This window comes from Pavona decussata, unplaced genomic scaffold (assembly GCF_977016875.1).
Source record: "Pavona decussata unplaced genomic scaffold, jaPavDecu1.1 SCAFFOLD_8, whole genome shotgun sequence".
NCBI classification, from domain to species: domain Eukaryota; kingdom Metazoa; phylum Cnidaria; class Anthozoa; order Scleractinia; family Agariciidae; genus Pavona; species Pavona decussata.
Window position 1 is genome coordinate 437,356 of NW_028145431.1, and position 26,129 is coordinate 463,484.

General features: G+C 37.8%; 2 protein-coding genes and 1 long non-coding RNA gene across 9 annotated transcripts in view; 2 read left to right on the forward strand and 1 right to left on the reverse strand.

Annotated features, from left to right (window-relative positions):
• LOC146488716 (ephrin type-A receptor 7-like) overlaps positions 1-26,129 on the forward strand; it is a 148,988-nt gene that overhangs the window by 75,064 nt on the left and 47,795 nt on the right. For 3 of the 7 annotated variants that reach the window (XM_085113101.1, XM_085113109.1, XM_085113117.1), the window contains 15 exons: positions 13,524-13,693; positions 15,302-15,929; positions 16,665-16,712; positions 17,436-17,795; positions 18,498-18,706; positions 21,546-21,615; positions 21,929-22,046; positions 22,146-22,198; positions 22,697-22,927; positions 23,108-23,218; positions 23,369-23,553; positions 24,126-24,245; positions 24,686-24,756; positions 25,071-25,111; positions 25,216-25,236. In XM_085113101.1, coding sequence (XP_084969227.1) covers positions 13,553-13,693; positions 15,302-15,929; positions 16,665-16,712; positions 17,436-17,795; positions 18,498-18,706; positions 21,546-21,615; positions 21,929-22,046; positions 22,146-22,198; positions 22,697-22,927; positions 23,108-23,218; positions 23,369-23,553; positions 24,126-24,245; positions 24,686-24,756; positions 25,071-25,111; positions 25,216-25,236 — 2,407 coding nt within the window. In that variant the 5' untranslated portion in view covers positions 13,524-13,552. Of the gene's footprint in view, positions 1-9,271; positions 9,424-13,523; positions 13,694-15,301; positions 15,930-16,664; positions 16,713-17,435; positions 17,796-18,497; positions 18,707-21,545; positions 21,616-21,928; positions 22,047-22,145; positions 22,199-22,696; positions 22,928-23,107; positions 23,219-23,368; positions 23,554-24,125; positions 24,246-24,685; positions 24,757-25,070; positions 25,112-25,215; positions 25,313-25,696; positions 25,797-26,129 lie in introns of those variants that run through there. The other 4 variants (XM_085113133.1, XM_085113094.1, XM_085113139.1 and 1 more) reach the window with 4 other exon arrangements.
• The window catches only part of LOC146488717 (ephrin type-A receptor 7-like), a 115,351-nt gene that overhangs the window by 75,052 nt on the left and 14,170 nt on the right, over positions 1-26,129 (forward strand). The window lies entirely within an intron of this gene.
• LOC146488719 (uncharacterized) overlaps positions 1-26,129 on the reverse strand; it is a 159,299-nt gene that overhangs the window by 60,358 nt on the left and 72,812 nt on the right. The window lies entirely within an intron of this gene.

Consider the following 26,129-nt stretch of genomic DNA (forward strand, 5'->3'; position numbering starts at 1 on the left):
CTTATTACTAATTTTAAGGTGCTCTTTCCAACAGTGTGAATGGTTTTACGTTACATGGCCTCCATCGAAATTTCAAATTGTACCGTGATAAAGGTCTTTATAGTGAGCATTAACATCACGATCAATTCAGAGCCACTGATCCCAGTAACTTGAATTGAGGCTAGTGCTTGTACAACCAATAGGTTAGGGTTAGCTCAATGCAGTGAAGGAAAGAGAAGAGTTTACAACCGCAAAGCTAGCTAGCCGGTCACATGATCTTAAAATTTCCAAATATCAAGATTTTAATCAATGTAAATGCCACTAGGCTTCATAGCTCCCTCAGTTAATTTGAAAGCGACTTCGTTGCGTTTTCCTTTGAGAAGCCTGGGGAGAAAGTGACTCTAGATAATATATCCGTCAGACAGCGACTGATTGTTACAGTTTGATATTTTAAAAAGTTAGTGGACGTTATGTAATAACGCATTTTTGTACATTGTATTATTACGACACATTTTTGTTGCATATCTTTGGCAAAATAAAGTTATTTTGCGGAGCTATTATTATTGTTATAACGTCCATTAAAGCCAATACCAGTTTGATTTTCTGATCATTTTCGACCATTTCATGCGATGAATGCGCAGCACCGCAGATACAAACGCTCTAAAGCTTCGCGCGCTGTAACCTTCGCGAATCATTCTGGGACAGATTATAAGCGGTAGTATTTGAAGTCTACACCACAGTGTCTGAGTAGCGAGACAAAATCGGCTTTATTCAGTTTATGTCGAGACCTTGTTATGCGTACGATAAAATATCTTCCTGAAACACAAATACTGACGAAAACTGCTAGACGAGAATAAATGAAAGTTCGGACTTTTTCGCCCATTGTAAATTCTTGACGTTCCTTGTCAGAGACGGGGTTAGACAGGAAGTTGAACTGGCAGATAAATTGGAAACAGATTGAAATGGAAAACTCTTCCTTTACCGGATTTATATCAACTATACGAGCCATTCATACATGCAGTGGTTATCCGTGAATCCAGGATCAATACCGATAATTCAATTTTTATGTTTATGGAAACGTACTTTTGGCCATCAGGATTAAGGACAAACGAAATCGTCTTAAGCTTGATTGCTCTTGTAAGGACGTAATTGAACTGAATAAATAAAAAGTTAAACCATTGCTAACACAAACAATATCCGTTGTCAGCACGAAGCCCTTATTTAAACATATTAGGTTTGATTTTCCGTAGCTGGATTGCGGAAATCATTCTTTGTACGGATGTCGTGTCGTCCTTGCCGATCGCCAAAGTGGACCTTTACAAAAAGCATTAGCTCCCTTGTCGTAAATACACTTTATTTCCCTTATTAAGAACGTCTAAGTTTGAGGCTGAGGCAACGTTCCTTATTTATTTTGCAATTTGAGCTTGGTAACGTTCTTCAGATGTAACAGCACTTTAATAAATCGATGCATACATCATACCTGGAGACCATCAAAGAACAACAGCTAGCAATAGTCGTGGTAATGTGGATTGTATAGACTACGGTTTTATATTTACCGTCTTCAAATAAAGACGTTCTTAACGGACTCTCAGCCTGGGGTATTTTCTTAGTGTGTTGTTAAAATTTTCAGCTACTAATCTCAGCCTCAACACTCTTTAAAAGATTTTTAGTAAAAAAAAAGTGTATGGGTCAGAATAGTCACGAAAATAACCAACCGTTTTCACTGACAATAGGAAAACCTCGAATAGCAATCACGAAAGCAGATACGTCATAAATCTCTAGAAAGAGGTCATTTTGTCCATTTTTCATCCACCGGAAGATCATCGTGATCATGAACACTAAGTGGCACTGCCGGTCAGGGCCAATACATTTTAAGATATTCAACTGTAGTATGAAGCTTGGTTTACACTTGTGACATAAGCATAAGCATAAACATAAGCATAGGCATAAGAATGTTCACACTTGTGACATAAGCATAACAAAGGCGACATACGCAGGTGCATTGGGCTTCAGACTTTGATCACGGGAACTGCAGATCAGCCGGCAGAGATTGGGCACTATTTTCAATTATATTTCCGCTGATATCAAACACTGCTGCTTCGTTATGCTTATGCTCATGCTTATGTCGCACCGGTTCACAGTTGTGATAACGTGACACAAGCATAAGCATCAAGCATAAGAAAAAGAAAAAGTTTCCTTTTTCTTATGCTTATGCTTATGCTTATGTCACACCGGTTCACACTACTCATTCGTATGCTTATGCTTATGTTTATGGTTATGCTTATGTCACAAGTGTGAACCAAGCTTGAACGTTAAAACGAAGGATTGTGCACGGCCGCGACCCTTCCAACATAAATTGCAGCACCATTGTTGTTATGGAAGGTTTCATAACAAGTTCCTCAATTAACTATGATTGTAGCTAATCAGTTGCCCCGCAAATCCGGCTCCGTGCACCGCATAACATTCCCGAAATTGCCGAGAGATCGGTTGGACCTCTTGCACAATCAAGCCGCCCGGTACTGTCTCGTATAGCTTGCTTCAAAAGTTCTGGTGTAATTTTTTCGATTTGCTATGCAATGACGAGCGTAACTCCCCTGGAGAGATCGCCAAAACTACCGAGGAGAGTGGGGTAAAATACTGGTGAGAGTATTTTTTTCTTTTGTCTTCCCTTTCTCTCCTCCCCAGAGGCTCCTTCCTAAAAAAGGAGCCGGAGCGAAAGTCGCAAATGGTATATTGCCGACCTGTGGAATTTACCCAATACACATTCTGAAAACGTCACCGTTGCCCTGGACCCAACTACAGCTCATTTAGGGCACTACAAAAACTGCATTTTACTAATAACTGGCGCACTTTTAATCCCAACAAGGTATAAAAGAGAGTAACCTTCTGGGCCGGGTTGTTCGAAAGCCGATTTAATGCTAATCTACGATTAAAAGTTAATCGAGACTTTCATATCGCTCTTTAAAAGTAGTTTTAAAGGCTAATTCCAAGCTAAAGGTAAAGAAAAGTCTGAGTCAAAACTGAGGGGCAAAAATCTTTGAAAGAATTTTCACCAATTAGTAATTAAACTCCAATCAAAGTTCACGTTAATCCAAGATTAGCTTAATCGGGCATTGAACAAGGTAACCATGCAACCTTATTTGCCTAAATGAAGACTGTGAACTCGCTCCTTCTAAATATAAAACACGGAAAAGCACTAAGCTCAACTTGTTGTTGCTGCTCAGTCCTGCAGTTGATAGCTAGATAATATACAGAACAATACACTTCTAGAAAAAAAAAAAATAATAATAAATGTCATCTGTCTGTTGTTGCTGACTGCAGGCTCGAGATGTGCTGTACAAGGCGGGAACAGAAGTTTGTTTTCGAAAGTTCAACGCCATTGGTACGGACAACATCAACTGGTTTACCCAGGAAAAGCTTATGTCGTCCTCTTGGACTGATCTCAAAACTTCTCATGCATCAAGGTTCCCTGGCAGTATTTTGACATCTATGGACACCGTGTAATGCAACGCTCCTTTGAGTACAAAGTACGTCCAATGCGAAACTTGATGTTGATCACCTCCACTAGCTCTGAAGGGCGTCCATGGGCAAAACGCAATACCGTCACCAGTATAATGTACAGCGAGAAGACGATGTCGACTTAATTTAACCACTACGGTAAGACAATGTATTTTCTTTGAAAAAAATCTAAACTAACATCTGCATAACATTAGCGGTAGCAGCAGCAGCAGCAGCAGCAGCAGCAGCAGCAGCAGCAGCAGCAGCAGCAGTAGTAGTTGTAGTAGTAGTAGTAGTAGTAGTAGTAGTAGTAGTAGTAGTAGTAGTAGTAGTAGTAGTAGTAGTAGTAGTAGTGGTGGTGGTGGTGGTGGTGGTGGTAGTAGTAGTAGTAGTAGTAGTAGTAGTAGTAGTAGCTTTCAAATTCAAACCACGTGTAGCATGGGTATTGATCAATGGCTTCCTTAAATTCAACACCTCAATCGGTTACATATTACGTGAACAAATAGTTTCAATATAGCTTATACATATGTAACATTTGTACAATATTTCCCGGTAAGTGGCTGTGGCAGCGTGCGGCTGGCCGGTAAGTTTGCGTTGAACATATCAGAGCAAAGAATGTTTGCTATTGTTGTGGATAGCAACTTCATTGAGCCAGACCACAAAAACTATTAAGTTATGCACTTAAAAAAGTTGCTAGCCAAGCGGTATGGGCATAAGCAGTACGTGAGATTAATAGAGGCCTTAATAGAGGACAGTGCGTTCAAATACAGCTTAAGGTACTTCTTTTTTTAGGATTTGTGAATGAATAGTGTTTCGATGGATTAATTGGATTTTTTGTAACAGCTGGTTGATTGTAGATAGAATCTTAATTGAGGTTTTGTAAATAAATAATAAATTATTATTATTATTATTATTATTATTATTATTATTATTATTATTATTATTATTATTATCATTATTATTTTATTCTTTTTTTTATTGTAGCTATATTATCTCTGAAAAATGCATGCTTTAACCTCGATTTTCGCTTTGGGTATCAATAACACTTGCAAATTTCTGCTTTCACTGCATAGTTAAGTTTTAAAACCGCGTAAAACATCCACGTATTAGTAGATACCACCCATAGCTAACACGAGTATCTCGAGATGCACAGAACGTATGCGCAGTAACAAAATTAGGCACCTTCCTTAAGCCATGGAGGCTGTCTTCTTCCCCTTCTCTTATCCTGACGCCGTACGCCATATTACGATTTTTGGGAACGCACCCACAAGACCGCTGTTTATTAGTGTAATTTTGATAAGCCATTATTATCTGGGATATTTTCTGTCATTTAATTTTCTCTAGGTAGAGGAAAAATGACTCTATTTAAGTGTTGAAATATTTAGTACTGTGGCGCTAATTGAGGACACTATAAATCAGCGAAATGAATATACTAACTGAACATAACATTTGTTAAAAACCCCAACTGGTAGAAGGCAAACCAGTTGGCCATTTACAGAGCGTGGCCTTGGATTTAAGAACGAGGCTACTGTGAAAGAAATCCACTGGTTGTCAGAGCAGATCTTTAACCCGCGACCTCCAGGTTACAAGTCCGGCGTCCGGCGCCCGATTATATCGGTAACGCTAATAAACAGCATGTATTTTTCTTATCTTACAGTTGAAGCAGGCTTGGCTGGTATCCTTGCAGTGTTTGTCCGCTGAAGACTGTGACTGGTTCCTGTGAGGGATTATGGGATCATTTGAGTCTCATTTGGGTAGAAAAAAATTAAAATTAACTGGAGATGTTTCTTACACCTAAATATTTGTTTTTGTCCAAGGGCTGCGATTTCTTTCAGATTTAATTTCTAACCCTATAACCCCAATGTAAAAAAAACAAACAAACAAACAAACAAGCAGAAAAGGAAACAAAGCGAAAACTATTTGACAGTTTTTTTTCCTATCTGATTAGAAAAAAAAAAAATTGTACTGTGCATCCCCCAGTTATCAGTAATAGGGAATCTCAAGTTAATGGACCGATGATCAAAGACAAGGAAGGGCCGGTGATTCATTTGATTTCTTAACACCGAGAACAAGATGTTGGTTGAATAAACGAGGCGCAAGGGAGATTTTTTTTTCAACCAGCTTCAGTGGTGTTTGGTGTTTGGAAATCGTATGAAACACTCTTTCGAGTGTTTGACGGATATAGCTTCTCAAACTATTAATTATTTTTGGTGAAATTCAAACGGCAAAAGTTCTCCAAATCTTATGATAATTAAGATCACATTTCCAAACCTTCTGCACCGTAGTGATTTCCTTTGCTATCTCCAAATGAATGAATTGTTGATAAGTTTTAATAAGAAGTGTAATCAGTAATGATCATTATCTGTATTTACTTGTTTTAGTTTTGTATTGTATTACTTTGTGTTATGAAAAGATGCGACTCGAATCTATACTAGGAACCCAAACATCTTTCCAAAAGCATGCCTTAGAGGTACCTGCAAAAAAAAAGGTAGTTGCTCATCACAGGAAAGTTCTATAATCTATATGTTTTCGAATCAATAATTATCAAGAATTTATTTCTACACAAAGTAACAGTACAGTCGATGGTTAAAATTCATTTCAAGAAATAGCGATTTAATGAAATTCATGTCAAAGACACAGTTCATGAATTTGAAGATGGTTGTTTTGCCTCCTTTTTTTAGCAAATAGTTAGCTTTACACCTGTTGGACTTAATTCAACGAATGACAAGCCTTGTTACGTAAAGCTTTTAAAATTGACCTTAAAGCTAACCAATCAAAAAGTGGTTTTTGAAACAACAACGCAAGTGCATGCAATTGAACTTTCTTTTCAAGCCCACAACTTCAGAAATCATATTCGGCAAGAAAACACCTCAGCAACGAGCAAATATTGCATGTTTTGAGCGAGCAATATAATTCGGCGAAGAACGACTTTACTCATATTGTCTGGTGAAGAAAAACTGGTTAAATTTTGGTCTTAGCCCATCACGCCTCAGCGTATATTTCAGCTGCATGTAAGTGTAAATTTCCTTCCTTTTGTTACGCTTTATTTACTAAACATTTCAGAGGAAGCTTTTAATATCCCAAAGAATAACGTTAAACAATAAACCTTGCGCTAATTTATAGCCGGTTTATTTTGTCCGGCAGGAGAAAAGGAGCAAGATCCATTGAACATGCACACAGGTGTTGCATAGAAAAGCTTTCTAATGAATGCATGTTGGAAGAATAACAAGGCCACAAGGCCTTTCGCTGTGTATAACTTAGAACAGAAATTTCTGATTAAGTAGCTGTATAGCAGTTTTTAACGACTACACAAAATCTAAATAAGTAATACTATATTCTGATTCAAATTTGGCTTGTCAAGCGATCGGCAAACAAAGGAAAGTTTGGCCTAATTTAATTTATGCACAACAGGAAATGTTTAATAGTTTGTAAACTCTCTATCGATGATAGACTTTTCAATGACGGTGATATATAGAATATCGCAGTTTTACTATCCCAGACAAAACGTCTGTAATTACGAACGTAACTGCATGACAAGCTTTACAATATGCAAATAGATATTCTGGCAAATTTTATGCTAATTTTTTCGTGAATTAAATAGCATCTTTTTGAGTTCGTTTTGGAAATACAATACTTCATAACTCAATAATAATACGGTATTATTTTCGCGTCCACGAATAACAGTCCAGACAGGTTAGCCTGTTGAAAATTTCGTCGTTAACGAACATCTGTGATATTTTTTCCCGGTTGAGGAAGAAATTGGCTTAGTGAAGGTTAGGCTACTTTTCAGGCTGCAGCGTTTTCAGTTTTCGCGTTTGTAAGCATTTCAAAGGTGCCGCCATGTTGTTTTGATTGTTGATGTTACTTCTTTTCTAGAGGCTAAAGCCACTTACTGTTGCGGGATTTTGCCAATTTTATTGCACGTTAAGCTAGGTTATCTTTTCTACTTTAGAATTTTCGGGATCTATCCGGATCTACCCCTCATGGTTTTCGCGCTGGAATCCGTTGAACTTATGAGGAATCCGTGAATAGATCGTGTAAACCAGGCGGATCAACTCCCGGGAAACCGGCTGGAAAAGCCAACTGGCGAATGCTATTTCTCTCCAATAAATCCAGAAAGGAGATGTAGATCTCTTTCACCGAGAGATAAAAAAGCAAACTAAAAATGGGCAAAAGCAATAAAATATAGACTGCAAGAAGCTGTACTTTTTCCTCAGATCACGTGCGCAAAATGACGAAAAATTATGCAACTCACGGCTCGCGGCCTCAGCGCTCGCTAGATCCATCGCGCGCTACAGAACTTAGGAAAAGAAAGAGCTTGCTCACGGTCTAAATAAAAAAGCGTCTATAGGTAGGCTCGACGGCACATAATACTAGTATAAGAATTGTCTCCGATTGTCTCCGAATCGCGAATAAGCTTAACTTATTAACGAAATCCCCTCGTGTATCCAGCAAGATTTATCTACGGCTGCTACTAGACCGTTTAAATTTGCTTAATTACTGTCTTCACTGACGGCCTTTAGAAAAGGAGGCAAAGTTTGAATCTCCATTTCAGTGCGACTGTAAGCCTTACGTTCGGGAGATGTTTACTCGCTCGTGACCAGAGGCAAATGAGTAATCCCACATTTTACCCAGCACCCTTTGTGGGTGGTGATGCACACCGCCTGCGCGGGTCCGTTGTTACGGCATGAAAGTAACGGGAAATTTTATAATATTTTGTTAATATGTTAACAGAAAAAAAAAAATGATATGTGTCAAGGAAAAAAATATTTGGATTACATACATCAAGCTAAGTAAATTTACACCAAAAGGAAAACCGTTTATTTGTAATTTGTATTTCCATAGCTAGTTTACAGCGCAGATATTTCATTTTGGATCCTTTGGCAATAAATTGCCTTTTTCTGACTCCCCTTGATCGACAACCAGTAGGGTGATATAGCTTTATTCCCCCGAATCATTATCTTCTTTGCATATAATTGTTTTGGTTTTGATGGATTCACGTCGAGTGCCGCCTACTGTTAAATGACATCTTAAACAAACTGTAGTCATTTTCATCGAAGATACAGCTACGAATAAACGGAATTAATTACAGCAATAGCTCGCCAGCCATGTATTAGCTAAAATGGCTGAAGTTCCATATGGTGTTTTTTTTTATTGATTTTGACATAAGTCAGGGGAGCAAAAACCCTAATGTAAAAATGGCTGACATTTTAATATCCTTTTATTTTTTGCATTCAAATACCCTACTAAAAATTCCAAAGAATATTTGACCTACAGCGAGGCCAGTAAATCTAATTTTAATGCAGACAAAAGAAAATTAAAATGGAAGCCATATTTGCATACGGTCTATATGGTTGAATTTTCATGAAATGCAGCAAGAGGAGATTAAAAAAAGTGAATAAAAAAGGGAAAATACTTTCTACTCATGGCCCAAGGTAACTAGGCCACCATCACGCGACAGCACTGCGTTTTATTAGCAGCTGTTTTGGTGCCTAGTTATTAATTTTCAGCCCCGAATTTTCAATTTTTAATTACCATAAAATCTTCTATTTTTCATTTTCCCTAAAATTCGTCAAACTCCGTTCTGCCTTTCTATGATCTTTCTGATAGATCATGAACAAGAATTACCCTGAAACAATCTGTGAATTAAGGTACCTGCCCAGGCTATTTTGGGTCTTCTTTCATATAATGAAAATCAATATATTAAAATTTGGAAAATCCACTTGTGTTTTGTGCATCTGACCCCTTAGGGGTGTTCTTGAATTAAACAATAACCATGTCTGAAACAGATATTTGCATTTTCTGCAAAATATTGGCATTCAGCGACGAAGCGAAAAGCTAAAGAAGTGAGGATGTTAAGACAATTCTCCGTCAGCATCGGTTCAGAATTGCTCCTTATTTGTGGTCTCTGCATGCAAGTGATAAAAGATGTTCATGGACAAGAAGGTAAGACGGAGCGGAGCGGAGACACCGCTTTATAACAGAGAGCTTGCCCAAGATCTTATAATTTTTTTTTCAAATTACGAAATTTTCTGTAAAAGATCCTCCGCCATACGGACTTGAAAGATATTTTTAAAAAGCCGAAAAACAGTGAAAGAAGCTTTATTTGAAAAACGGTGCAGGTGTTTCGACAAGTTTATTATCAAATACGACAAAACTAATGAATGCTCGAGCCCGTAAGCCGAATGCTGTTATTTTTGTCAAGTGTTTGGGAAACGCGAAGCAAGAGTTTTTAAAATGGCTCTTCAATCGGCCAAACTAATTTAACAAACGAAATATTTCCAGCTTAAACATTACGTTTAATATATTCGTTTGCCTAATTACCACGCAGTTTTTAATTCTCCATTAATTTTCCGCAAGTTTTAATTGTTGCTTCAAGTCATGATAAGAAGTCTCGATTTCCACTAGTGTCCTTTCCCAGTTTAATTTCAAATGAAATCCTTCCCGGCGTACAAATGGACAAACCAGCCCCCGGTTTCGATTGCCTAACAGCCGTGACTCGCAGGGAAATTTATTTGCTTTCATGTGACAAGCCACGACCGACAAAGAAAAGTTCGCCGTTGATATTTTCAAACACATCGGCTAGTGATAGGCGCTGAAATGGAAAACAATAACTCTACTTATAACCTGCGGTCGAAAAGCATGCTCGTCCACATTTTATAATAGAAAAAGTTGGAAGACCTAGAAATTCTTTAATAACAATATTAATTAAAATGTCACTTGAGCTAAGGAGTTGTAATTCGAAAAGTCGCTATCCCATAATTATTTTCGTTGTGTAAAAATAAAAAATAAAAAAAAAAAACGTCTGTAGTTATTCCCTGCAACTGACTGTTGCTGTTAAAGTTCGTGAACCAGCGAGGAGTTTGTCCTTAAAATTCGGGGTCGAAAACTTTGTCAAAGTATTCATACTGTATCAAGCTTTGGATTTTGATATAATGTAACTTATTTGCAAACGTACTTTCGCATGTCACATAAAACTCGATACGACGTTTTCAAAACCTGTGTTTCACAGACGGAGCTGACGTGTCAAAACTTAACGCTCTCAAAGTTAAACTTGAATGTTTTTGCCCGTGAGAAAACGTGGCAAAAAGTTGGGCGTTAACGGTAGCTCGACAATGGCAGTATTGATTTATTAGAGAAATATAAAGTTATAATAATAATAATAATAATAATAATAATAATAATAATAATTCAATTATTTAAATTAGTATTTAGATTCAGGATTTTATGGATGATACTGATAGTTTTAGCATTTAATTACTAGGATTTTTATGATTAGAAGTTCGGAGGTTAATTGTAAATTTGTAATTTGTAATTTGGTCGTTACATTGATTGGCTACGGCTGGCCGCCCAATCATTGTCTAGGTAATCTGGGCATCCAGAAGTCTTTACTGCCATAATAATAATAATAATAATAATAATAATAATAATAATAATAATAATAATAATAATAATAATAGCTTTATTGGTACATCCAATCAAAATGGGTTTTCACATACCAATTACAATAAAATCTAATATAAACAATTGAAATCCAGAATAAAGATTTAAAAGTGATAAAACATTACCATATTATTTAAAAAACTTAAAATACGCATAATTACACTTATTGAGTGTCAATGGCTTAAAAATTCGTCAAGGGCACGTCCTTTAATCGCGTTCTTAAAAACATCAAATGACTCTATGTTTGCTAAACTTTCTGAAAGGTCATTCCAGAGGTGAGCAGCCCTATATGAGAGAGATCGCTGACCTGTTGCTGATCTAAAAAATGGTATATTAAGCTTATCTTCATTCCTAGTATTTCTTGTATGCACTTGGCTTCTTTTCGTAAACTTAGAGAAATACTAAAGTTATAACAGATTACTACTCCTAAATACACCTTTTAAATTTAAACAAGGAAGAGTGGAATGGAGACAAAAATTAGGCTATATATTTTTTCTCCTTTTAATTTGGGGTTTTACGTTAGATTGGAGGTTCGTCCTAATTACGCCCCTTGAAGAAAATTGTTGCTATAGCAACCTAATTTTAACCTTTTTTCATAAAGTCTTCGACTATGAACCAAAATACTGAATTTACTGTATCTTGCTTCCTATTTTTGCGTTTGTTTTTTCCCTTGATTTTTACTTTGTAATTTTGGAATATTTTACAATGTGTGAGTTGTTTTCTGGCTGGGTCAACTTTTTTTGGTTCTACATTTCTTGTTCTCCTGTAAACATCACAGAAAATCTATGTTATAGATGTTGCCGCCATTTCCTTTAGCAAAAATGTATGATTTTCTTTTGGGTATCTAACACTTATGTCCAGAAATGCACCTAGCCCTGAATTTGGGTACTTCATATAAAACAGGCCTTTTTGAGGTTATCATATGACTTCATGTTTGACAGAATTATGTTAAGGTTAGGGGACACCTTGTGATGTCTATAATACAGTTCATGAATCTCATTAGGGTGCATTTCTGGACATATCTCTTTCATGAACTGTATCGTAGACATCACAAAGTGTCCCTTAGCCTTAATTCTAACTACAACACACATAATTCTGTCAAACATGAAGTCATATAACCACAAAAAGGCCTGTTTTACATGAAGTAACCAAATTCAGGGTTAGGTGCATTTCTGGACATGTGATAATTTCACCTATTCTGTATTAATCTGGGAAGAAACATCTGAAGCAGTACATGTTTTAACGGCTAAATCCAGTTCAAAGCAGAAACTGAAACGGTGAATGGGGAATGGGATAATGGAAATGGGAAATGAGAGATCATAGAAAGTGAATGAGATTTAGAGAAGTATTGAGGTCAGTGGTGTTAACGTACGATTTTTTTAAAGATATTATCAAAATAACTGTTGACATCCATGCCACTAAGGCTAATAAATGGTGAGCGGAACTTGAAAATTCCCAAGTTACTCAGACAGTTGCTTATCAACCTGGAAGTGAGCAGGCGAAAAAAGTCATGAAGACAGCAAACAGAAGAAAAGTTAACTCTTTCTTGTTTCGGTTTTAGACTATGAGACGGCTCTTATTGCGTTTCAGTGATGCGACTAACACAAGGCGATGTAATTAATTACCCGAGAAAAAAAATTACAGCAATGTCTGTAAAAGATCTGGCATCTCTCAACATCTTGTTGCTGGGGTCTTGCCACATAGCATGGAATTTGGTCTGAATCTCGGAGGTACAGGTGCCCAAGGCAACAAAGTTCCACACGAGGGAGAAGGATTTCAACAACAAACTGTAGCGAGCAACTTTGAACAATAACTCTGGTAGGCTAAACAGACAAGACAAAGAAAATGTGAAGCAAAACCGATCAAACACTGGGTTTTATAGCGATTTGGTATAATATTTTGCATGGCTGTAAAATGTAAAGATGAAAATGCCAGAAATACCAATGCCTACTCGTGCAAAGTAGTATAATAACATGCGAAAGAGAAGACTTGCCAATAAGAGGTTTATTAACCTTTCTGGTGAGTAGCAAGGAAACCTGTGAGGAAAAACCGAAGCAGTTGTTCAAGTTTAGTAAACCTATCAACTACAGAATACAGAGCTCAGGTCCTAAATAAATGAATGTTAACAAAAATAACTTTTACTTTTACTTGTGGCGTCCTTTTTGAGGCGCGAATATATATTTATAGAATATAACTTAGAAAAAATAAATATACAGGTTATTTACCGGCCTTGGTCAGTCCGCGTAGGAAACAAAAATGGGCCACGGTCAGACCAAGGCCTGGAGAAGCAATTTTCTTTGTCTACTTGATCTGAATAAACAATTTCACTTTTTCACACAAATTGCAACTTCTCACTTCTTCTCTCACTAGTTAGCGTTCTTGGTTACCGGATCGTGGTCAAGAGATAGAAAAATTATGCCCGTTCCTGGGACCAATCAGATGGTTGGATTTCCAGGATGTCATTCGCTGAGGAACAGAAGAAAAAAGAAACTGATTTCTTGAACGATGAACTGTAGGAATTACAGCCAGCACGAAAAACTTAAGAAGTTATAATGAAAGGGCTACAAAGTTTTAACCTAATGAAGTTCCTCTTCTTTTTTCAGCTATAGAGTCCATGTAATTCAAGCCGTCTATGGAGTATTGCTGGATTGCTATCTGCACTTCCTTGAGCTTTGTTTCTTGGGCGTCATGCGACAAAGTGGTGCTGATGCAAAGACCAGAATGCAGCTCGTGTGTGTGGACCTGGGACCGGATTCCAATCAAATCTAGCGGGGTTAGTTTATGTTTCCACTGTACCCTTTTCCCACCTGTTACCTTCTTAAAAATATCCCGTCAGTTTAATTTTCTTGTCCTATGCAGGTCTCGGAAAAAAAAAAGACAAACAGTTGGCAAGACTTACTATACCATAAGGGATAAACCCTTTTCTCCATCCCTAACTTTCCCTTCATCTGAGGGGCAGTGTTTCGTTCGTTTTGAAGGATGCTTTGTTTTTGGCATAAACAACTTGTAAAGATCGTTCATTATTTACACATTCTAATTAAAATATCCTCAAATTATTTATTTATGATTATTTTCTGAGTTACTTTCGTTTCACTTGCTTTTGCAACGAATGATATCGACAACGTGATTTTCATGACAGGCTTGCCTCAGACCTGCTTTTGATTTCATTTTCTTTCCTTCGCAGTTGCAGGCAACCTGAGCTATTTGATATTACTATAAGTCACTTCCTTAAAAAAATTCCAGTATGTCATAAATTGACTGATCCAAGAAGTGAGTAGCCAAGCATGTCGTGTAAGCCACGGGAAATTTGTGGTGCTTATCAGGCAATCACAGACGCCATTATGTAACAATTTAAACAGGAAAAATGACCATTTAACTAAATTTTTATCTGAAATTAAACGAGAAACAGGACCTGCTGATAGGCGTACCCTTGAATATCAAGATATAGGTTTTAACCCTATTAGAGGAACGAAGTGCTTGAAATGATTTTTTTTTTTCACCCAGGAAACACCAGCAGGCTTTGTGACAGAGAATGATGTATTATTCAGTAATGAAACAAGCATACTCGGAAAAAATCCGGGTGCTTCTATCAGGAGTCGAACTAAGACCTTCTATCAGGAGTCGAACCTAGGACCTTCGATTTCTAGTTCGGATGCTCTACCACTGAGCTACGGGAGACTCGTGGGAGCTAAGGCCATTAAACTACGTTCATGGGACAAACATCCTGCTTACTGCTAGGATTGAAATGTCATGTATGGCATATGCGCAATGGCTTTATGACCGTTGTGACTGTTGTTGGGAGGCTTTTTGACTGTTCCTTAATTTACCTGAGAACAATTTGGTATGACAGGTCATTGCCCATGTGACTTGATGTTTCTATGTAGCCATGGTTTTCTAAATTTGGATTATATTTTACCAAGTTAAGGTGTCGGCTTTTTAAAGTTCCCGTGTCCTAGGACGTCGTCATCCTTTTTCGCAAAACTTAAAGGAAGTAGTATGTGACGTCAACCGAACGCACCCTACAATAGGCCATTTCCGAGTTGCTTTGAACCGCATTACGAAAGCGAGGCTAAGTGTTAGCTTTTACAATGTGAAAATTAGTTTTGTTTGCGTATGAGTGAAAACTAACTTTCGTAATAAATGCTTTGCACTTTGCGTCGCTTTGATAATGAGGTTTAAAGCAACTCGGAAATCGCCTGTTTCCCCATTGTGATAGCTTTAATGCGATCGACATTCAAGCGGTGAAGTTATTAAAGGGAGGGCGCTAAAGCAAATCATTATTTTAGTTTGCCTTGAAACCTGCACAACGTATATACATTTAATGGAATGGAAATTAACTCATGTTGTTTAAATTAATTGTTTTCTTTTTTTTTTCTTTTAGTGGCGTCTTAGCCCACTAACGAATTATTATACCACGTGTGATCTTCTCTCCTCTTCTCTTCCAAACAACTGGTTACGAAGTGATATCATTCCAGTCAGAGAAGGAAAAAGATTGGATGTAACTGTCGAGTATCGTTCATTTGCATGTCAGGATTATCCACTGTACACCTTTTGTAACGAATCGTTTTCTGCTTATTCCTGGGAATCAAACACAACAATCAACGTACCTGACCCCATTACCAGCCGTAGTTCATATAGAAGATTTGCCACTTTCAACCGTCAGCAAAGCAGCCTCTCAATATCAACTCTTAAGGTAAAGGGCAAATTTATCGTGCTGGGATTTCACGACCAAGGTGGTTGTAGAAGATTGTATTCCGTGAAAGTTTCTTATCATGTTTGTGTGGGAAAAACTCTTAAAGACAGCTTGGTGTCTCTCCCGCAAACGTTGCCTCCGTTAAGAAACTTGCCATCAATTCCAGTTGAAGGAAATTGTACGACAGACTCCGTCCTAACTGTGCAGGGAAGCATGACTGTTCTTTGTGAAAGCAGTGGTGAATGGAACACGAGTCTACTTGAGGGAAGATGTGTCTGTAAGGAAAACAGGCAGAACACTGGAGGGATATGCAGCGGTATGTTTCTGTGTTTGTTTGTTCTGTATCGGAACAATGTTCCTTCCCGCATTCCGGTGGGTTGTGTCCAAAGGGACATGCATGCAGAAGTGTCCGTATAAGGTGGGTTCGCATGTTAAACGTCACGGCACAAGTTTCATTGATAAGCATACAAATCAAAAGCATCAGAGCGTTGTTTAAAGCGGAAGTTAAAGCTCAAATTACAGGAAGTGACGTCATTGGCTCAACACGAAAAATTCCACATGGCTAATTTTCATATGGATTCTACTTCATAAACTGTATTCTGCTGTTGCGAACTAAATAACAGCAATACAGTTTATGAAGTAGAATCCATATGAAAATTAGCCATGTGGAATTTTTCGTGTTGAGCCAATGACGTCACTTCCTGTAATTTAAGCCTTAACTTATGGAACAAGGCCAAGTAATAGCGGCCGTGAAATCTCGAATAAAAAGCTAAAAAAAAAAACTTCCAATCGCCGTAAAGGATTGAAATTTGGTAACATGAGTAAGAAGGTCATATTCTACACGAAAATGCAAAAATATGGAAAATGAAATTTTCGTCCCTGGGGCACTTTAATATCTTGCTACAACGTAACTTAAGTTAGAAATGACGAGTGATACATCGCCACTTGATGCTCATTCACATACATTGCACATAGATTTAATTTGATAAGGTTACTACGCGTATTCTGCCTTAATCTGATACTCTTTTTTTTTTAAAATCTGAAATGTTAGAATGTTCACGTGGAACGTACAACGATGGAAAGGGGTTTAACTGCAGTGGTAGGTCATTTTTAATCGTTTACTTCTGTTGTATCCGTTCGCTTGAATTTCTTTTCCATTTGATTTTCATTAACCGTGATGTTAGTCTGCTGTGGAAATAATATCATCTGAAATAAATTCTCCGAGATTAGAATCTTTTAAAGGTGATGGTGTTATACCCCGTATATAAGATTAGCAATTCGCGAAGTGGGCCTTAAAGAAGAAAATAAAAGTCTATTACAAGTGCTGAAAAATTAGATGCCTACGCTTTTTCCTTCGTGGAAACCTAAGACTGGATGACACGTGAATACGAAAGAAGAATCACTATGAGAAATTGGTTCGACGTAAAGACAAAAGAAAATTAAACAGTCCTTTCTTCCTGTACTTGCATTTATACTATTTTGTTGGGTCAGCCTTTTAAACCTGGATAACGGCATCACAGGGCATAGTAAAAGAACAATTAGATTTGGTTTCCAATTAGGCAGGCATTCACAAGCACAGGTGTAAAAAATGATTTAGGCCCATGGTAATGAAAATAATAATATAACCTTGTGTCTGTAATTTAGCTGAGTGCGTTTCAGCTTAATGTTTAAAATGTCAAATTACTGCTTGTGCTTGTCGCTAGTGAAAACCAGGCTCATAGGCGCTGTACCTTCGAATATCACCTCGCGTTTATGCAACTCGCACGAGTAAACAACCCTGCCCCAATGCTTATGTTTGTGTGTTCTTTTTTCTTACATGAAGTCATACCATCTGAACCAAGAGATGCGGTTGCGTCATTCGTAACTAATATCTCAGCTGTCATATCTTGGTCGCCTCCTGCTGCCATTGGTACAGAAACTGAAGTGCTTTACGACATTGAGTGCAAAAAATCATGCGACTATTACGGCAAGAGTTGCGATGACGAAGCATGTGACAGTAAAGTCAGCTATCTATCACAGACGGAAGAATTAAACATGACAAATATAACAATAACCGATATGGCTTCCTTTGTAAACTACACCTGCAAAATAAGCGCCAAGAACAGAGTCAGTAAAGTGGCTGAAAGAAATCACGGTGTCAAGGGGAACTTTGCGTTAGTAAACCTGAGGACTAACGGAACTGGTAAGTTGTGAAGGTGGTATAAAAATACACACGATTCACTGTAGAATTGTAATACTGGCCATAACCTTAGATACAGGTTAGGGACCGTTATTTCTACCTTGGAACTGTTTTAGGAATCACGATGCAATAATATTCGTATTTAGTGAATAAAGCAGGAGAATTTCACATTAATTTGTGACAATTTCATTCTTCTCTATCACAGAATTTTGCCCGAGACTTCCCCCCCCCCCCCCCCCCCCAAAAAAAAAAACACAAAAATTGAACGGTCGCTGGAGTTAATTACTCCTTTATCGCATTAAAAAGGTATCATCACCTCATTATTGACTTAATTCTATCTTCCTATGTACAGAGTTCTTGTTAATAACCGCTTGTATACTGGCACGGCTGTTTCAAACGTCTCTCTGTGCTATCTCGTTATTAGAGCTGTTTTCAGGTGACTGTCGAAAGTCAACTCGCCACTTTCTCAATCATTAAGAACCAAACTCAAAACCACTCGTGCCTTGCTCACACAGAAAATCCGGTAACATGCCATTTGCGTTTGGCGGAGTAACTGTGGCTTTACGACGCCCTATTAAAAACGGCTTTAAAATATATGTAATTAGCCATTGTTCCGGAACCGAAGTGAAGGAACTTATAAAATAGTTTTAGATTCAAGGGAATATCAGCATTAATTAACCATTGCTTTACCAACGTTAACCACAGCTCCCGGAAAACCGGAAGTAGCTGCCCTTCTAGCTGAGGATGGCTCTCTTGCGCTGTCATGGAAACTGAAATGCAAGAACGGAAAAATTACAAGATACCGTGTGACATACTTCAGAATGGATGATTCTTCTGACACCAAAACCTTGATAACAAAAAACAAAGAAATGCGGATTAAGAGTCTAGTCTCAGGAAAAACTTATGAATTTTGGGTAAGTTGTAAGGTTTTGATAAAGTTGATAATATCCCTGTAAGGGGAACTTCACTTTCTATCAGAGGAGGCCCCTCCCCCAATCCCAATGGCTAGCAGCAGGTCATCTGACTTATTATTATTATTATTATTATTATTATTATTATTATTATTATTATTATTATTATTATTATTATTATTATTATTATTATCATTATTGCGGGCTCAAGGAGAGGCCGCAACCCTATTTTGCACTAATCTCGTACCCAGAGTCTTCAGGCTTTTTGGTCAACGGGGCAACGCCCGGAAGTCTCTGGGGACATCGAAAAAAATCAATTTTTTTGATTGGCTGTTTCCATTGTTTTACGGCGGAAATCCTGCGGTAATAAAATTCGATGTCCCCAGAGTCTTCCCGGCGTTGCCCCGCTGACCAAAAAGCCTGAAGACTCTGGGTACGAGATTGATTTTGCACTCTTGGAGCAAAATTGTTCTGCCAAAATCGATCGATAAATCCTCGTAAACCAATCAGAATCCATTTCCACTCGATAATGATAATGATATAAATGATAATGTTTATTTGTGCTTTTTTTCTATTTACATGTAGAATATTTTAAAAGATGGCCTCCGCGTCGGCCAATTTACTCGATTTTCACAGCCAAAGTTTCGCATCATTGGAGTGTTAACGTACATTTCAAAGATTGAAAATGAAAATAAACAGTGTTTTTGAAAACTCAATTCTCGCTATGATGTCAAAAGAAGAAGTGCAGCAAGCGCTGAAGACTTGTTTCGACGAACTTCATTTGAGACTCGATGCCAACCGACAGTGGAAACATCTACCATGTTCTTTTCACCTGAATACTCTACAAATATGGCCAATATCGGGCTTTGGTTGGGCGTTTGCTTCACAACTTCTTCACGTGAATACTCGACAGATTGGGACTCGACGTGTGCAACAGCAATATCACTGGATTCCAAAGCGCAACTGTTCACATACTTGTACCTACAATTTTGCCACAGAATAAGATATTAGACATTCTTTTGCATTTTGAAGGCTCTATTTAAGCAGTGCTGGCATGTTTGGCTTTGCAAATTCGATTCAGAGCAGCCTTCCAATCGATCGACTCTTACGCCGGAGGACGTGGACAAGATTGACCCAAGTTGCGGCTTTTTCGCGGAATGTAACACGATCGCCTCTGAAATATCCTCGCTTCGCAAGATTATACTTGATTGTACTTGAATCTTTCGAATGAAAACTTCGGAAAACGTATTTCCTTATTTAAAAACGGACAACGTTTACGGTAGAATTCGACAAGGAACCGGGAAAACTTCAACGTGGCCGTTCGCTTGCCTTTGAGCAGACTTTGAAAGCCGCCGCGAATGTTTACATTTTCGGCGTAGCATTACAAATTTGCATAAATATTATCGAGATCATCTCAAAAGGCAATGTCACGTTTTCTTCATTTTCTATCTACCAATTTTAAATTTTAACCGTGTCTTCCTCTGACAAATGACTGGAATACCTGTCCACTAAACCCAGTTAAAAAACAGTGAAGGAAGCGAAACTAAAAGATTGCGACTTTTTCGGCCGCTGTTTCACAAGCTGAGAATGGAAACGCGCGATCGCTACCAATATGCTGCACATAATTATACTTGATTGTACTTTAATCTTTCTAATCAAAACTTCGAAAACAGCGTTTCCTTGATTAAAAAAGGCACAGTAGTTTCGGGTGTAATCGGACGTTTCAACCCATCGAATCTCGGATGTAAATGACAGATTGCGCAGTACGCTATACGGACTGGCTTCAACAGAGCCATGCAGGTTTTTTAATCTAACTACCCAACGCGATGGCCAACCAATTTCAATGCTCAACAAAAGTTTTATTGAAAATCCCTCGACTCAAAAGTGTTCTAGCCCGCACTTCCTAACCATTGGATATTACTAGTTATTTTAATTAATATTTCTTTGCCCCTCTTTGAAGCGATTCGTTACCAATACACCCTCTCCAGGCACTATCCCTTCACATGAAAATAAAAGGCCCCATCTGTAGTATATGGCTCCTTTTAAATAACCCTCGCCCCTAAGGAAAGGCCATCTCAAGCAGATTGAAGGGTGTTAGAAAAATATGAATAATCCACAATATCTTCGGTTTGACTGTCTTGAACAGGCTGAAATTTTTACTGAATATAAAATTCGCTGTTTTCTTTTGCCTTAACGTCGATAAGTAAAAAAAAAAAAAAATGAAAAATTACGTAAATCGGCGATACGGCAAAGAATTGTCTTTATATAGTGTCTGGTGTAGATTTAAAATATATTCAACATTCTACGTTTGGAATAACTTTCCTCAAATTTTTAAATTGGAGTAATTAACAATCAAGGTTGAAATTTAGACTGAGAAATGATCTTTGTCCTCAAAAATTCATTTTACAGAACAATGGACGATCATTCCAAACGTGAAGGGCTGGAGATATTTAATCTTCATTAGAAAAGCGTTTTTGTTTGATCTTTTCTCTATAGACCGTCGCCTATCTGTAAACTCTTTTACCACGAAAACGATCACGCGACATGTCATGTGATCTATAGCACTACTTATTATACATAGAAATGTTAAGGATAATAAGTTCTTTCTATCGGTAAAATTTTGGTTCAGTGTCATTGGCTTTGTTCAAGCTTTCTCAAATTAACCATTTTTTTTTCCCTTTAAAGCCCTTTAACCAGGCCTTAAAGTGCTGGAGATGTTGTTAATCGAAGCCGGTTTGAAAGACCAATTATTATAAGTCAAACTCGTCCACAGTCTGACAGGCCAACCATTGATTGGATCGTTGAACGTTGCTTTTTTTTCCTTTGTTTGTTTGCTTTTCAGGTGTTTGCCCTGAACAACTTTGAAACAGGACCTCCAGGTGTAAAAACGTTTAAAATTCCAAGTGGTCCAGGTTTGCTGACTTTTATTAGTGGCTACTACAATTTCAACTACATTTAACGATAGATTTTGCTGTAATTACCACACTAAACGTGAACCGTTTTTTAGTTGGCCTCATACCAGTCTCTACTTCAATCCATTCCTTTTGAGGTCGGAAAAAGAATATACACCTGAATATAGCTGCATCGATTTCGACATATTTAGACCTTCTTAATTCAGGATACCTTCAATAAATATAAACGTAGGTGAAGAAGACCTTGGTAAACAATCTTGCAGAAAAATATCTCGATTAATTTGGACTTAATCCTTTTGCGAATTTGCAAAAGGATCTTCTTCAGGCAATCCTCCATCGAAGGCTGCAACTGTTATTGCCATTTCTGTGGTGTCTGGAGTTATTATTTTGATTGTGCTGACCTTGCTTGGTACATGCATCTATCGACAAAGGTAATAACGCACATTATTTGTTTCAGCTAGGGGTCTCATTGAAAGTGTAGATCAATTCATTAGAGCTATTTAGGATTACCTCTCTTTTTTTCTTGGCAGAAAAGCGCAAGCCAGATTAGAGAAAAGACTGGGGGATTTGCAAGTTGTACAAGGTAAACCGGAGCGTTGCATGTTGAAATGGTCGTCAGCGTACTTTGTAGAAGCAGTTGAAACGTGCGCAAGTGTCATAATAACATCAGTGTATCAGTGACATTGCACGAGGATTAGTGGTCTGGATACAAACTCTACAATGACCAATAGAATGGTCTCATTTAAATCTTTTCCGCTCGAACATTAGGTCAATTGGTGGATTAATCTAGAATTATTAAAAGAAGTACATTAGCATGAAATCGGGTCATATAGAAATGGACCCCTTGCTTTCGAAACAAGTATGTTGTTTGCTAGCCTGCAAAACATGCATTATTTTTTATTCATTTATATATATATTTTTTTTTTTTGCGTTTTTCAGGCGAGTGGAGGCGCGGCAAGCCTGTGAAACGCAAACAAAAAAATAGAATAAAATGAAATAAATAAATAAATAACGCCTGTTCTGCAGCCTAGTTGTTTGTTTGTTCTCGTCATTTGTGACATTACAATTGTATCATTTCAAGTGAATATTGCTATTGAAGCAAAAGAGAATCACATGGACGTTGTCCCGCCTGGAACAAATTCGGATGACACCGTGCATCAACCTGCTGAGTTCATGGATATTGGTAATATTAACTCATTCGAACTGGAACGAAATGATATCAAGTTTGTAAGGCTACTAGGAAGCGGAAACTTTGGTGAAATTTTTAAAGCGACCTTGGGTAACGACACTGTGGCTGTGAAATCCCTGAAAGGTGAGACATTTACACCTTTTTGTTATCTTTTTAATGTCCCTTTTAAATGTACTGCCGCTTTAGTAGACACCCAATTAACATACCTTTGAGAAGTGTTTCTCTGACTAATGGAGTGCGTGCTGAATCTCTCCCCCTCCCCCATCAATAATTTTGTTTTATTTTCCCGTCATGTCAATAAAGATACTGCCACTCCTAAAGACAAAGTTGACATGGTTGCAGAACTGAATGTGATGAAAAACCTCAAGCCTCATCCTCACGTCTTAAAGCTCATTGGCTGCTGTAGTCTTGGTGGTAAGTTTTTTCGTGAAACTGTTTGTTAACGTCGCCAGCGTACTTTCCTGTAATATTTGGTGAACTTTTTCCCCGGGCAAACTGCTTATTTGTTTCAATGCAACGTGCTTACAGCATCTCAAACTCCCCTGATTCATTGTGCGTCAACAGGCCCTCTTCTGATCGTACTAGAGTATCTGCCGTACGGCGATTTACTGGGGTATCTAAGAAAGAGCAGAGGTCACTCAGACAGTTATAATTCAGGAGAGAACCCTACATCGATGCTTACTGCGAAAGATCTTTTATCATTCGCCTGGATGATAGCCGATGGGATGAATTATCTGGCCAAAATGAAGGTAAGATGTCACCATTTTGAAGTCTTAACGACAGGCTAGAAAAGATAATCATTTTGTTGTCGTCATCATTATCATCTTCATCATCATCGTCATCGTAAGTTTAGATGGGTGCGATGTTTATTGTGCTTAACATACTTTCAAATTTTACAGCTATTTAAAACTAAAAACAAGATGAAAAAATTGATATAAAGTTAGAACCTAGTAATATGATATTACCTTTCTTTAGTATGCTTTAGTTTTTAGAGCATTGGACTGGAACTAGTTTGCACACGAGGCTTATGCGAGGGAGTTTTTTTTTACGAGCATGGAAATATATGCATCACTAAACACTATATAAGTTTTTTATATATTTCTTCGCGCGCAATAGCCTCCATCGCAAGCAAGACCCACTTCCATACCGAGAACACAAATATGATTTATTACAACATTATTGGCTGAGCTTGACATTTGAAATTTTCTCCATCCGGCTGAACTTACTGACCACCACGTTCGATGAGCCAACTTAACTCTACCACTGCTTCCTTCCAAAAATATTCTCTTTTATGTTATATGACATTATTTTTTGTATTTAGATTGTTCATCGCGATTTGGCTGCTCGTAACATTCTTGTTGGTGAAAACAAAGTTTGTAAAATCTCAGACTTTGGACTTGCTCGTGACGTGAATGCCGATATCTATGTGCGAACGTCGCAGGTACTGTTGGGTTTTCATGCCACCATAATCCCATTTAATCCTATCTAGACTGGGGTGGGGGGCGAGAGGGATTCTTCCCGTGCCGACATTGAACGTTTATAACTTTCAATATTTGCGCAAAGGACACGAAACGTCGTGTCTTTTTCGGAAATTGATCTGGGAATAATCTGGTAGCTAAAAGTAGTTAGCGAAAGGAAATGGAGGGAAAGGAATCGAAAGGGGGAAAAACCGAAGCGACGACGATTTTTCTAACAAGAACAAATAATAGATTGAATTGAATGGTGATAATTGGCCAAAATAAATTAGAAACTATAATAGCTGCGATGCGTTGGTTCTCTTTCCTTCCCCGATTATCATTATGATTATTATCGTGATCATTATGATGATTGATAATGACTACAAATAATTATGATTATTGTTCTGATTACACTTCTTTTAAGGCTCGACTTCCAGTCAAGTGGACGCCCCCTGAGTCTCTATTCCGTGGTGAATCCAGCACTATGAGTGACGTGTATGTAAATTTAATTGATACCATGCACTGGTTAACAAATCGACGGCACTCTTCTATGGTCTTTACTCTTATAGACCGTAGAATGACGTCAAAAAAATGTTCAAAACTCAAGTGGAACCACGAGCCGCAGGCGAGTGGTTTCACTGCCAAGTGACTATGAAAGGCTATGAGCCAATCAGCTCGCGGGACTTTGGACAGTTATTGTAAAATTTACTATCAAACGCCGCTATAGTACAACCGGTGATTGTAGCGTAGCGCAAATGTATCTCGTTTCTATAATTAAAAAATGTCGTTGCTGTATTATTTATTTACAGGTGGTCATACGGTATTGTCTTGTGGGAGGTATTCACAATAGGTAAATGAAGAACATTTCATGCAATTTCCAGTTTATGAAAAAACAAAAACGCATAATCTGCAAGTTATTAGATCTGAGTGATACATACTGTTTCTCTTTCACAGGTGATTCACCATACCCCGGTGTAACGTCTAACCAAGTAGCGTCTTTGCTGGAAAGAGGATATCGCATGCCAAGACCAATCCATATTTCTGAGGAACTGTAAGTCATTTGCACTGTACGGTAGATGTCAAATTTCTCAGGTTAGCAGCATTTTTAAAGCTAAGAGTTCCGACTGAATGACCGACCGACTAACCAACCAAAACAACTGGAGGACCGACTGACCCAAAAAGACAATGCAACCGTCTGACCGACCGACTGATTAACTGATTGGGTAGTTGGCTCATTGATTTGTACCGATTTTTTACCTCGCAATTTCCACCGAAAACTGCAGCATAACCTACAAAAAGGTATCTTAGTGTCAAAGTAACAAAGAATTCCGTCCTCTCTGATCACAAAGTAGAACAAACGAAGTAGGGCTAGTGTTAACACAAGCATCGTTATCATAGCAGCATTTCTCGTGAAAGTGTGATCCATTTTTTAAAGGTTTTCCATCATGTCCGAATGTTGGTCGGAGAAACCTGAGGATCGCCCTACATTCCAGTGGATCTGCGCAGCCGTTAATTTACTGATAAGTGATCAGAAGGTATGAGGAATGATTTGTGGGTACACGGTACATAATACTCAAATAAATCAAGATCGAAAACCTACCAGTTGAGTTTAATATAATATTTCTTAGACTTTAACTTTTAAGTTGTGTGAGTGTTTCTATTTTGTTTTCTCACAACTTTTAATTCAATAGGCCTTATCATGGTTTTCGACGCCATTTTGACAAATAGGCAAACACGTCTTGAAAAAAACAGTGTTCGTATGGAAATCCGACGTCAAATAATTTTCATAAAACATCGCTTCTGAAAAATTCATGAATTGGACACTTTTGGTACTAGGAAAAGGATTTTAAGAAAAAAAAAATGGAAGG